This window comes from Castanea sativa, chromosome 4 (assembly GCF_040712315.1).
Source record: "Castanea sativa cultivar Marrone di Chiusa Pesio chromosome 4, ASM4071231v1".
In the NCBI taxonomy this organism is placed as follows: domain Eukaryota; kingdom Viridiplantae; phylum Streptophyta; class Magnoliopsida; order Fagales; family Fagaceae; genus Castanea; species Castanea sativa.
In genome coordinates this window covers 45,696,018-45,707,955 of record NC_134016.1, presented here as the reverse complement: position 1 = coordinate 45,707,955, position 11,938 = coordinate 45,696,018, and the positions used below count along the sequence as shown (strand labels likewise).

Here is an 11,938-nt window from a genome sequence, read left to right as displayed (position 1 = left end):
AAAAAGAATTATTTGTAGCTTGGCCTTGTCAAATACCGCTTAAGTTCATTGCTGAGTTCAAATTCATAGATTGAAATGTAAGAAAAGACAAAGATAAACATACATTATCGCATCATCTTGTGGTCGAAAGTAACTAATTTTCAAAATGTATTACTGAGTCCCCCCTCCCCCAAAAAAAACCCTACTATTTTTATCACAATCTATACAATAGGTTAAACTTAGAAAGAAGACCTAAATAAGTCACATAACTACTTTTTCAAAATCCTTGATTCTAGATAAAATTCTACATTTAGATTTAAAAGGTTCTATGTTATAGTTCTGACTATCTCCCGTTCTATAAATCCCACTTGACTCCTTTTAGTTTTTTTGCATAGACTTTGTAGTTTCATCAAATTTGTTTTTCTCTACTCTCTCTCTCTCTCTCTCTCTCTCACACACACACACACACACACACACACACACACACACACATTTCCTAGCAAAGAATAAGAAATGACAAGCTATTATTCACTCTCTCTCATCACCATTCTCTTCTCTCTCCTAATCCCAAACCTCATTGCCACCAGACCAGTTAAAGACCCCGAAATTATAGTACAAGCAGTACAAAGGTAAAAACCCATAAATGCTACAATGATACCTTGAAAAAAAAGTTAGTTACCTTAGTTTTTACAGTTTAAATTCTATAGTGTTAAATTGTGTCATTTTTTATATGGCAGGAGCATCAATGCCTCTTTGATTAGGAGAAATTTGGAGGAGGGTTCCTCTTGCTTAACTGGGAATCCAATTGATGATTGTTGGAAGTGTGACTCCAAATGGGATAAGAATCGGCAGAAGCTTGCTGATTGTGCAGTCGGGTTCGGCAAGAATGCTACTGGTGGAAAAGATGGTAAGATTTATGTGGTTACAGATTCCAGTGATAATGATGTTGTAAATCCCAAGAATGGGACTCTAAGACATGCTGTGATCCAAGATGAACCATTGTGGATTATATTTGAACGTGATATGGTGATCAAATTGAAGGTGGAATTGATTATGAACTCGTATAAGACCATTGATGGTAGGGGAGCTAATGTGCACATAACTGGTGGTGGATGCATTACTATTCAGTCAATAACTAACATTATAATTCATGGGATAAACATACATGAATGTAAGCCAGCAGGGAATACTAATGTGAGAAGTTCCCCAGGTCACTTTGGGCATAGGGGTATTTCAGATGGTGATGCTGTAAACATCTTTGGTAGTAAACATATTTGGGTAGACCATGTCACACTTTCAAACTGTGATGACGGTCTGATTGATGCAGTTGAAGGTTCATCCTTGATTACCATTTCAAACAGTTTATTTACACAACAAGATAAGGTTATGTTATTGGGACACAATGATGCCTACACTGCAGACAAGAGCATGCAAGTCACTATTGCCTTCAATCACTTTGGAGAAGGGCTTACTCAAAGAATTCCAAGGTAAAGTACCAAAAGGAAAAAAGAAAAAAAAAGTGTAAATTAACCTGTCAATTTAATTGGTTCGATTTGTTTGTTTGTTATCTAGTTGGTACATTGTGATGTTTTAACATATACTTTTTCACAATAATTTGCAGGATTAGGCACGGGTATGTCCATGTGGTGAATAATGACTACACCAAGTGGAAAATGTATGCCATGGGTGGGAGTGCTGCCCCTACCATCCTTAGCCAAGGGAATAGATTTCTTGCACCAGATGATGAAAAAAGCAAAGAGGTAAAATCCCTTATTTATTATTCAATTGCTTACTTTTTCACAAAAGTAAATGCATCATTTTTAACTTGGGTTTCTCACTTTTATTTTTTACTACCAATTACAATATATCATATTCTTGAATCGAGTTGGTCCAAGATTATTGCATTCATAATTTTTACTAAAATTTATCCTATTGTGAACTTGTGCAGGCGACCAAATATGAAAATGCACCAAAAAGTGAATGGCAGAAATGGAATTGGAAATCTGAAGGAGATGAATTTCTAAATGGTGCATTTTTCACATCCTCCTCTAGAGTTATTAATTCCTCAAATGCTGCATTTTTCACATCCTCCTCTAGATCTAGTTCTTCCTCAAGCGCTTCCGACATAAGTGCAAAAGCAGTTACTCTTGTTCCCAAACTTACAGCTAATGCGGGTGCACTTAAATGCAAGAAGGGATTTGCATGCTGATTTGTGATATCTCTCTACTTTTCTCTAGTAGAATAGTAATTTTTTTTCCCCAAAATTTCCCAATTTGTTAAAATAGAAAATTTAGTTGTTAAAATAACAAATTGTGATACTGAAGATACATTTCTTCACTAATAAAACTTTGCTTATGCACAAAGCATTACAAGATACATTAGTTTTCAAAATTTTATGTCTCAAGATTGTTGGAGGTAACTTGAAGATTAAACCAAACCAATAATGCTAATAATGTCTATTATAAAGCAAAAGAGTTCATGAGAATCGTAATCTTCTCAAACTTAATAAGTTAATATACGTTAAACATATTGTAGCCCAAGTGACCTAAACTAATTATAGGGTCCATGTACTTGTAGAATAAGCAACTTAACCTCATGTTAATCTATATTTAGTCTAGGATTGTTTAAATATTCTCTACTACATAAATTCTACATTAGGTACGTTGTATCTTCCCGATCACTATCTTCCTCATCCTCATCGCTATTTCCCTCTCCATGGAGATGCCATCTAGTATAGTCATTCGTCATCCCTTTCCATATGAGGACTCCTATAACCTCAACTCGTGTTCTTCTATACGTATTGTTACAATCATTACAAGGACATTTTATCTTCATATCCTCTTCTTTGATACGTTGAAATGCATACTCAACAAATTCTATTACTTCACAAGCACTTGTACTTGTGGAGTGACCATCGCACAAATGGTATGTGGTGGTTCAAATGATAAACTATTGAAAGTATAGAAATCAAAAATTGAATATTCATGAGCATTAAATTTCTAAAATATACCTATTCAATATTTTCACAAGAGGTGCACCTAAAATCAACGTCACTAAGTTGCGTTAATAAATAAATTAAAAAAAAAAAAACCATCATTTTATTTCTCAAATTTTCTCATCAACAATATTTATTTATTTATTTTTGCTTGTCTCTATCTCATTTCAATGCCAACTGAGCGCAGAGTTGTGGATCACCTATGTACAAATTAATGTGACAAACTAAATATTGAATCCCCTATTTCCCATACATCCTCACCAACCAATCAAAAAACACACACAAGTACTATAAGTTCACTTTCCTTTTATCTTTTCCTATTTCTTTAATTTCAGCACATAGAAGATTCTCCGGCGACACCCATCTCTATCCTCTTTTTTTCCTCTTTTTTTTTTTTTTTTTTTTTTCATTCTCTCATATGTACATAACAACAAAGTTACAAAACATGTTCAAAGTAACCAACACCCGCCAAATCTTATAAGCAATAAAAAAAAAGTTCCACACAAACATATATTTTTGTAATATATGCATGCATCCTAAAAAAAATCTTAGAGATTGAAAATGAATCGGATCATATGCGTAACCATGAGGAGTAGATACAATCTTTGTCAATTTTGGATGGTGGCACTTGTATCTCAAACTGTTTGTCTCTCTGTGTGCATTCATTGTGGTTGCATTAAGGTTAATGAATGGTTTTCAGTGAGATCTAAAAGGGAACCTGCAAATATAGACAAAATTTAACTATAAAATTGGTTGTAACATAAGACTATAACCTTGCGCAATATCTTTTTATTGGAGGTGAATTTTGATAAATTCACTATTGGATTAAACCTTCTTCTTATAACCTCCATGCTTGCAAAATTTCTAGAAAATTAAAAATCAATAGCTATATCATTAATAAATTTTTTAAATTGCAAGTTTTTGTAGTTTAAAATTATGCATAAAATAAAAACTTATAGATTATATCATAAATAATATCCGATTGACAATTCAACAGTTAGATTTTCAAAATATTTAGTAATTTTTATTTTATTGAGTAAGGTTATAGCTTAAGGCTACAACCCATTTTGTAGCTAAAATTTGTCTTACAAATATGATAAATAAAAAAAAGGTTAATCATACAAAATAAAATAGATAAAGAAGGTGTATCAATGTTTCTCTTCACAAAAACTATTGAGACATTTCAATTGCTAATTCAAATATCCTATGAGACATATATCAAACAGCTTATGGGTTTCATCAAACACTATAGGTAGTAGTAATCAATCAATAATAACATGAAAGTGAAAACATAGGACGAAATTCACAAATCTATTTAGAAAATTTATATATCGGAACCAATACCTCTTACAAAAAGAAAATCTATCCACTTTTACTTGTACTTCTCCGCATTTTCAAAGTAACCTTCGATATTCACCCTCCCTTGACAGATTAAATTATCAGTAGGCCAAAGGATAGAGCTCAAAATTGCAAATGTATCTTAGGGGCAAGTCACAGCAAAACAGCAATTACTAATTCCTCACCCAAATAAACAAATTGCGTAGGTTTACATTGAAGATATAATAGTGAAGGCTGCTTGAGAATAAAGTAAGAAAGTAGGCAATAAAATTTTGGGAGAATTGAGATTTGGGGACCGTGAGTGGTATTTCAACTCCCAAAACATGCCTGTAATCGTTTGTTATTGTGGAAAATATCTTTTTTTTTTTCTTAGGATTTCCAATTGAGAGAAGATCACAATGGTGGTATAGATTGTTGGGTATGTTTTTAAAATTTAAAAGGAAGCTAATTTTATTAAATGGTGGGTACTTTTTAGTGCCACTTGGATTGTTGTTGACCAAAATTAGTGGATGAGGTTGGTGAGAATTAAACTCACCAAACTCACCATCGGATTACCCCATACCCACAATCTTCTCTCTTTATTCACAAACAAAATCAGCCCCTCCACAATATCATCACTGTCCTTTCTTACTTTCACCTATCTTGCCTTAACCAATTCAAATCCCTATCAAAAATCCCTATAATACCAGTAGATGTTGAAGGAAATGAAAGGAATAATTATGGAGTTGCTTATATAAAGGCAGATTTTCAAATTTTGTGTTGGGTTTTGTCAACTCTTTTGCTGAAAATATTCCATTGGCTATTCTATATAACCAAAGGGTCATTCCTCTTCCAAACATGTGAGAAGCAGAAGGAAAAAAGTAGAGTTCATCTAATATACTATTTCCTCTATCTTTCTTCAATCTTTATATTGGGCATCCAATGACAAGTTCAAAATTCTGTTTGTGAGTGCACACTAACAGAGCTACCATTGTATCCTGGAGAGCAATTGGCTGAGCCATTTACACTGATGGAGTCATTCCAGTAGGGGTGAAATCACTTCTTTAGGACAACGGATTAAGTTCTGAGCCTCGGCTCGAATCGATAAGTTTATATCTCTAATCTGTTTGGTATTTTGTTAATTAATTTGGGCAATTTTCAAACCTTGTTTCCAACATACGATGAAAGTTAGAAAAAATAAAAAATTTTAAAACCTTAATTTGAACTTTGAAGAAACTTTTTTTTATATAAAATTTGAAGAAACTAATTGAATGTTTAAATTTCAATTTGTAAATTGATGAGAGTGTACAATTGTTTTATTGGGTTTTTTTAAGGGGAAGTATGTAAGTGGGGAAGTGGGTAGTTTTTTTTTTAATTTAATTTTAGTGGGAAGATGGGGGAGTTGTCTCCTAAATTTTTTTCATTTAGTTGAATTACCATTTTAGCCTTATTTCTTATTTTACTAAAACTATTTAATAAAGTTAGGGGTATTTTTGCCAATTTACAAAGAAATAACTGACTTTTCGAATCCTCTTAATATATAGAAATAATTATAACCTATGTTTGTCCCCACTTGTAACTTTATAGACAAAGAACAATCAAACTCATAAAAATACAAACTATAAAATAATAAAACATAAAATTTGGCTAATGTGTTGGCTGAACTGGATGCGAAGCTTGTGATTGATTTGCTAATGAAAGATGCGAAGCTTGTGTTGGCTGAACGATGTAATTATTGCTGATTGCAATGATGGGCTGTAGAAGATCTCGAGAGTCCGAATCTAGCACTGCTATAAGGAAGCAAATAAGTGTGCTGATGCTCTTGCTAGAAAAGGCATTGTACTTTCTCAAGATTTTGTAATTTTTCGTTCCCCCAACTGATGTTGCTTTTTTGGCTAGCCTTGATGCTGTGGGAACCTTGTATGAGCATAACTGTTCCTTTGTCTCTATTTCTTAGTTAATGAATTGCTCCTATTTACCACAAAAAAAAACATAAAATTGAACACAACACATGCACGGACCTAGAAAGAGATATATAATGCAGCAGAGGATAGATGTGCAGCGGTCTTCGACGACTTGGTTGGCTGGTAAAGTAAGAGAGAAAGAGATACGTGAAAACATTTAAGCGGGAAAATATCTCTCTGAAATTGAAAATTACTAATTGTGGGGATTTATTTAAAGGAAAAAACTTATGTACGGTATCTTAGGTGTTGTTCTTTAGGTTCTCCTCTTAAAATTCTACCATGTGATCACTAAACTAAAAAATACACTTTTATCTCATGAGAAAAAGACACATGGCAGAATTTTAAGAGGGAAACCTAAAGAACAGCACCTAAATATTGTATCTAAGTCTTGCCCTTATTTAAAATTTTTAAAAAAATTATATTGTGTAGGTTGGTTTCTTTTATAGCAATATAATTAACCTCAATATTTTTTAAAAATAAACTTTGTATATTTTACTTGGCAAAATCATCCCACTTTTTGGTTGTTGTCACTTTGAAATTTGAGGTTTGGAGAAACTATACTCCACCCTAAATTTGAAGGGAAAAAATATTTTCCACCCTTGACATCTGATTGACACAATTTTATTAAATTACTATTTAAAATGTTGTGAACTAACATACCCTTTGCTTTCCAAAATGATCTTATTTCATAATTAAAATTCATTTATTTAAATTTTTAATTAAAGAATATTTTAAAATATTTAGAATGACTTTTTCTTATTTTTCTATTTTTCAACGGGTTTTAGACCCAACTTCAAAGAGTAGTTTAAAATATTTAGTTGACCATGTTTGACCTAATATTTACCAATTTTGACCAAGATTTGTAAACTTTTCCTCTCAATCCAACCATCTGATTGTTGTCATACTTCACAAATACCAATATATTACCATATTCTTCCAATCAAATGGTTAGATTTTGAATATAGGGCTACAAAATTATGGACGTGTGTCATTGTACCAGCACACCAGGAAATTTTGATTGATCACGTTCTTATAATCCAACATTTGATTGAGCTCAAAATTCATCAAAATCGGCATTTTATCACACTCTTTCAATCCAATGGTTAATTTTTAAATCTGATTTTGGCACAAGGACACATGTCGTTGTATCCACCTAATGTGAAACTTCAATCACTAAAAATATTCAATACTTTTCCAAGAGAATTATACACTATATATACATTACTAAGAATCAAGAAAACGGTCTAAAATATACCACCCAAAACCTACAAAATGACTCTAATGGATTTGTATGTGACTTTTGACTGCCTTGTTTTATACTTTTAAAACTTGAAATCGATAAAAGCATGAAAATCAAGAAAACCTTAAAACACTTACAAAACCTAAAACCCACTTAAAACCTTCCTGATCAATGTAATTTGATCAAATCTAGTGGTCCTAGAACCAAATTTGAAGTTTGACCAAAGATTGACCATGTTTAATCATCTTTGACAAAGTTTCATAAGATTTGATTGCTCTGTTTTAACATTCTGACCTTTTGATTGTCATTGTACTTCACAAATAAAAATATTTCACCACATTCTATCAATTCAAGGGTCAAATTTTGGAGCTCAAATTGTTACATGATGGCCACATGTTGTTGTACCCACTTACTAAGAAGCTTTGATTAACCCTATTCACACAATCTAACCGTCCAATTAAGTTCAAAATTCGCCAAACCCAATATCTTTCCTCACTCTTTCTATACAATGGTCAAACTTTGAATATGAGTTTGGTGCATGATGGATGCGTGTCATTATCTCATATATTGATAAAAAGTACCAAATTACCAATAATAACTACTAAAGCATCAAATATGACTAAAATACACCCTCCACCCCCCCCCCCCCACCCCAATTAAAGCTAAGAAATGACTAAAATACCCATAAACTTCTAAAATAACCAAAAATCATCCCAAAACCTACAAAATGATCAAAGTATCCCTCAGAGCTTCAAAATGATCAAAGTACATTTTACATATAAAATAACCAAAATTACCCTTAAGTACTTGGCAGGTCTTGATAGATGTTTTTGTATAGTTTTTAAAATTAAGAAAATTTTCTAGAGTTTTAAGACAAAATTAAGGAGAATTCACCCTTTCTTTATGTAAAAGCAATGTGATGGTAAGTGTAAGCTTAAAAATAGAATAGATAAAAAGTCCCATTATGATTGACCTTTCACTCGAGTAGTAGCTCAAAACATAACTTGTGTTTTGAATTTTGACCATCTAAGCAGGCCTTTCAAAGCACAATTATCTTGGACCACCAATGGGGAGTACTTGAGAATCAGTATGTGGGCTTTCCACGTGGTACATAGCTTCCGGAGTGAGTAAATTTGGACCAGCCACAAGGTAGTTGAACTTTAAGCTAGTGCTTTAATACAAAAGGTTGATGGTCCTTGTTCAGTGATGATTTGTGTTTGACTAAGTCACTTACAGTTTGGGCCTGTAACAGCCAACATGCATGGGGACTAGTATCACCATCTGATACAGCTTGGGCTTCTCGTCATTAGAGATGTTGCCTAGGCCGGGCCACCTTTAAAAGAAAGGTAGTACAAGGTGCACCATTGGTCCATTGCCAAACTAGAATGGATTTTAATTTCTTAATCCTTTATGCTTTTGGGTTGGGCTTCCACAATTCAGTTAAGGGGCTTATGGCTAGTAGTAGTGACTAATGAGGCTGTAGTACATTAGCCTTGATCTATTTATTGGAAAAATATGATTTGTATCTTATACAAAACATACGCATCGAAAAAATTAACGGATTTACTTTATTTACAATTGATAATATGTACTATGTAAATTTCAGGATTTAAAAATAAGAGAGCATACCTTAATGTGGTGAAATTCAAAACCAAATATTAGAAGTACTTGAGAACACTCTTAATCTTCACTCCAATTCCACTTTACGCCTAAGAAGCGTGGCATCTTAATCAGTTTACACGTATGTGTTCAAGGGAAAATAAGGGAGTGGCTTACACTCACATACATACCATTTCATTCCACAATAGTATCTCTTACAATTTTGTATGTCTCTTCCCTTATATCCAACTGATTATCTAATTGAGCTAACCTTTTGGGTCATTTCAATTGAGTTTTAGTATATGGCTTGGAGTGGGACCAAAAGGGAACAAATAAGACTCTAACTCCAATGGGTCTTGAGCTTTTTTGTCAACTCTTGACAAGTCCAAAGTTACCATTAATTATACTTAATACCACCATATAAATATAATTGCACTCTAGGCCTTATTTATAAATTATATCCCAAGACTTTATTATATATGCAATCCCTTCATTAAAATATTTGTAGCAATACAAAGTCATGAATATTGACTGACACTTTGAAGATTACTACATCTTAATCCTTGAATACCCGGTTTAATCTTTTAAGTTATTTATCATACATTTATGAAATCTAATTTCATAAATATATACTTTAGTAACTTTTTACTAAAGTGGTTAGGTCTAACACTCTGAATAACCAATTCCATTAAACTTATCTCAAGAGAATATTTTATATCCCCATTAAGAGATTACGAATTCCATCTTGAGAATATATGTTCTATCAACATTAAATGCGACTACCTAACATACTAAGGTTTTGATTGTGACTTTAGATCTCACTTCTGATATATCAAAGCAATCTACACTTCATGATCGGATCCATTATTCTCTTAAGATTTAGAGTTGATGTAAATAGAAGTCGTGAGATTTTTTATTTATTAGACAGCCATTAGGAGAATAATAAATCTCACAGAGGTTTAGTTCAATATGTCTTAATTCTTTAAACATATCAACACATCAACTAGAAGTCTCTACTTTCATGATCAAGACAAATCATCTTAGTTGATATGTTATAGTCTTCGCAGATAAAATGCCCAATTTCATCACTAATTACAAACTAAAATTCTGAGTTTATAAAGAACTTGTGATTTATATCTTCTGTGACTAAATCACATACTATGCATCTCATAGACTATATGATAATGTCCAAATATTCATATTACCATTATTTTAGATAATAACAAAACAACCTTATTAATCACAACATAATGTCATATATAGTATTATACAATAGAATTTAAGGGCACACATATTAACACCATCAACACCCACAAGTAGTCTAGCAATTTTTTTTAATACTTTTATGCCTATCGGCATTCAAAATAAAAATATATCTGTTGGACCAATAGAAAATATATCAACCATAGTATATTTAAACCTATAGGATTGAAACGGTAGAGCAATTATGAAGCACAGTAATTGCGGTGAAAATGGGCAAATGCCCATTTCGTGCAAAAAAAAAAAAAAGGCCAATGCCACATTTCCCAAACTAATTAGTGAAATGCCCCTCTTTTAAAACTCGATTTTCTCAAAATCGAGTTTCAAAAAAAATTATGGAGCCCTATAGTGGCGTTTTAAGGAGCCTATAGTGACGTTTTAAGGAGCCTATAGTGACGTTTTAAGGTCCTATAGCGGCGTTTTGTAACTCGAGTTCCATGCAAGTTTTTTTTTTTTTTTTTTTACCTAGAACTCTAGTTCATGGAGCTTAAGTTCAAAAATGTTGCTATAGGCTCCTTAAAATGCCATTATAGGGCTTAACTCGACTTTGATAAAATCGAGTTTCAAAAGAGAGACATTTCCCTAATTAGTTTGGGAAAGGTGATATAATACTGTTTTTTTTTTTGGTGCAAATAGGGCATTTGCCCATTTTGGCCCTGTAATTGCTATATATTCCGAAAAATCTAATTGTTGGATTCAAGGTTATCAAAATCGGGATTCTACCCAGGATCGTGAGAGGTAAGTGGGATCATAAATCGTATGATCGGATCATGGATCGTAAGATTTTACATTATTTAAGAAAAAAACAAAAAAACACACATTGGTATGTTAAATAATCACATAAAGTATACATTCATTGATATAATTACTATATATCACTACATCCATTTGTAAGCATCATTTAAAGAGGCCAAAAACCTCAAGATGTGACACTATTGAGATTTTTTTTTTGGGTCAAACTGATACTCTCTCTACATTAGAGTTGAAAAACTTGATCTATTGAGATTTTATTTTTCATTTAGGTCCAATTGAGCCTTCTGTCAAGTTAAAAAAGATTACAAGAAACTAAAGTCGTTTGGGATCGTCAGAATCGTACGATCCTACCGATTTTGAACGATCGCAAAGATCCTTAAAAGATCCAGATTGTTTTGGGCAAGTGAGATCATAAAATCATAAGATCGTAAGATTCAAATCGGAATTTTGACAACCATGGTTGGATTGCATGTCATTTATGTTCTTAACACAGATGTAAAATTTTGTGTCAATTGGATTTTATTGACTATTGATTCTATAAACTAATTTTTTATGCATAATTTTATACTACAAAAACATAAAGTTTAAACATTTTGATTGATGACATATATCATTAAAAATATAAAAAGAAAATGTAATCTAATGATAGATTTGTTAAAATTTACATCCAATAATTCAATGATCAAACAGAATCTGTGTTTCAATGCCAAATCAAACTTTAAAAAGTAATCGAAATGACTAGGCTAAAAGCACAATGATCTAGAGGGACTATGAGTTTCCATACTCGTGGTTCTTGTTTCACACTTTCAATCACGACAGTTACGCACTCAT

At 32.3% G+C, this 11,938-nt stretch overlaps 1 protein-coding gene across 1 annotated transcript; it reads left to right on the top strand.

Annotated features, from left to right (window-relative positions):
• The first annotated feature begins 492 nt into the window (after positions 1–492).
• Positions 493–2,188, top strand: LOC142631921 (putative pectate lyase 5). Its single transcript, XM_075806279.1, has 4 exons — positions 493–608; positions 717–1,466; positions 1,601–1,739; positions 1,928–2,188. Exons 1-4 carry the CDS (start codon positions 493–495, stop codon positions 2,186–2,188), a joined length of 1,266 nt encoding a protein of 421 aa, XP_075662394.1.
• The last annotated feature ends 9,750 nt before the right edge of the window (positions 2,189–11,938 follow it).

Excerpts from the sequence above, each read along its gene's own strand:
- LOC142631921 (XM_075806279.1), top strand. The coding sequence starts at position 493 with ATGACAAGCTATTATTCACTCTCTCTCATCACCATTCTCTTCTCTCTC. Across the intron at positions 609-716 it reads ATAGTACAAGCAGTACAAAG|GAGCATCAATGCCTCTTTGA; the intron begins GTAAAAACCCAT and ends TTTATATGGCAG. Across the intron at positions 1,740-1,927 it reads ATGATGAAAAAAGCAAAGAG|GCGACCAAATATGAAAATGC; the intron begins GTAAAATCCCTT and ends GAACTTGTGCAG.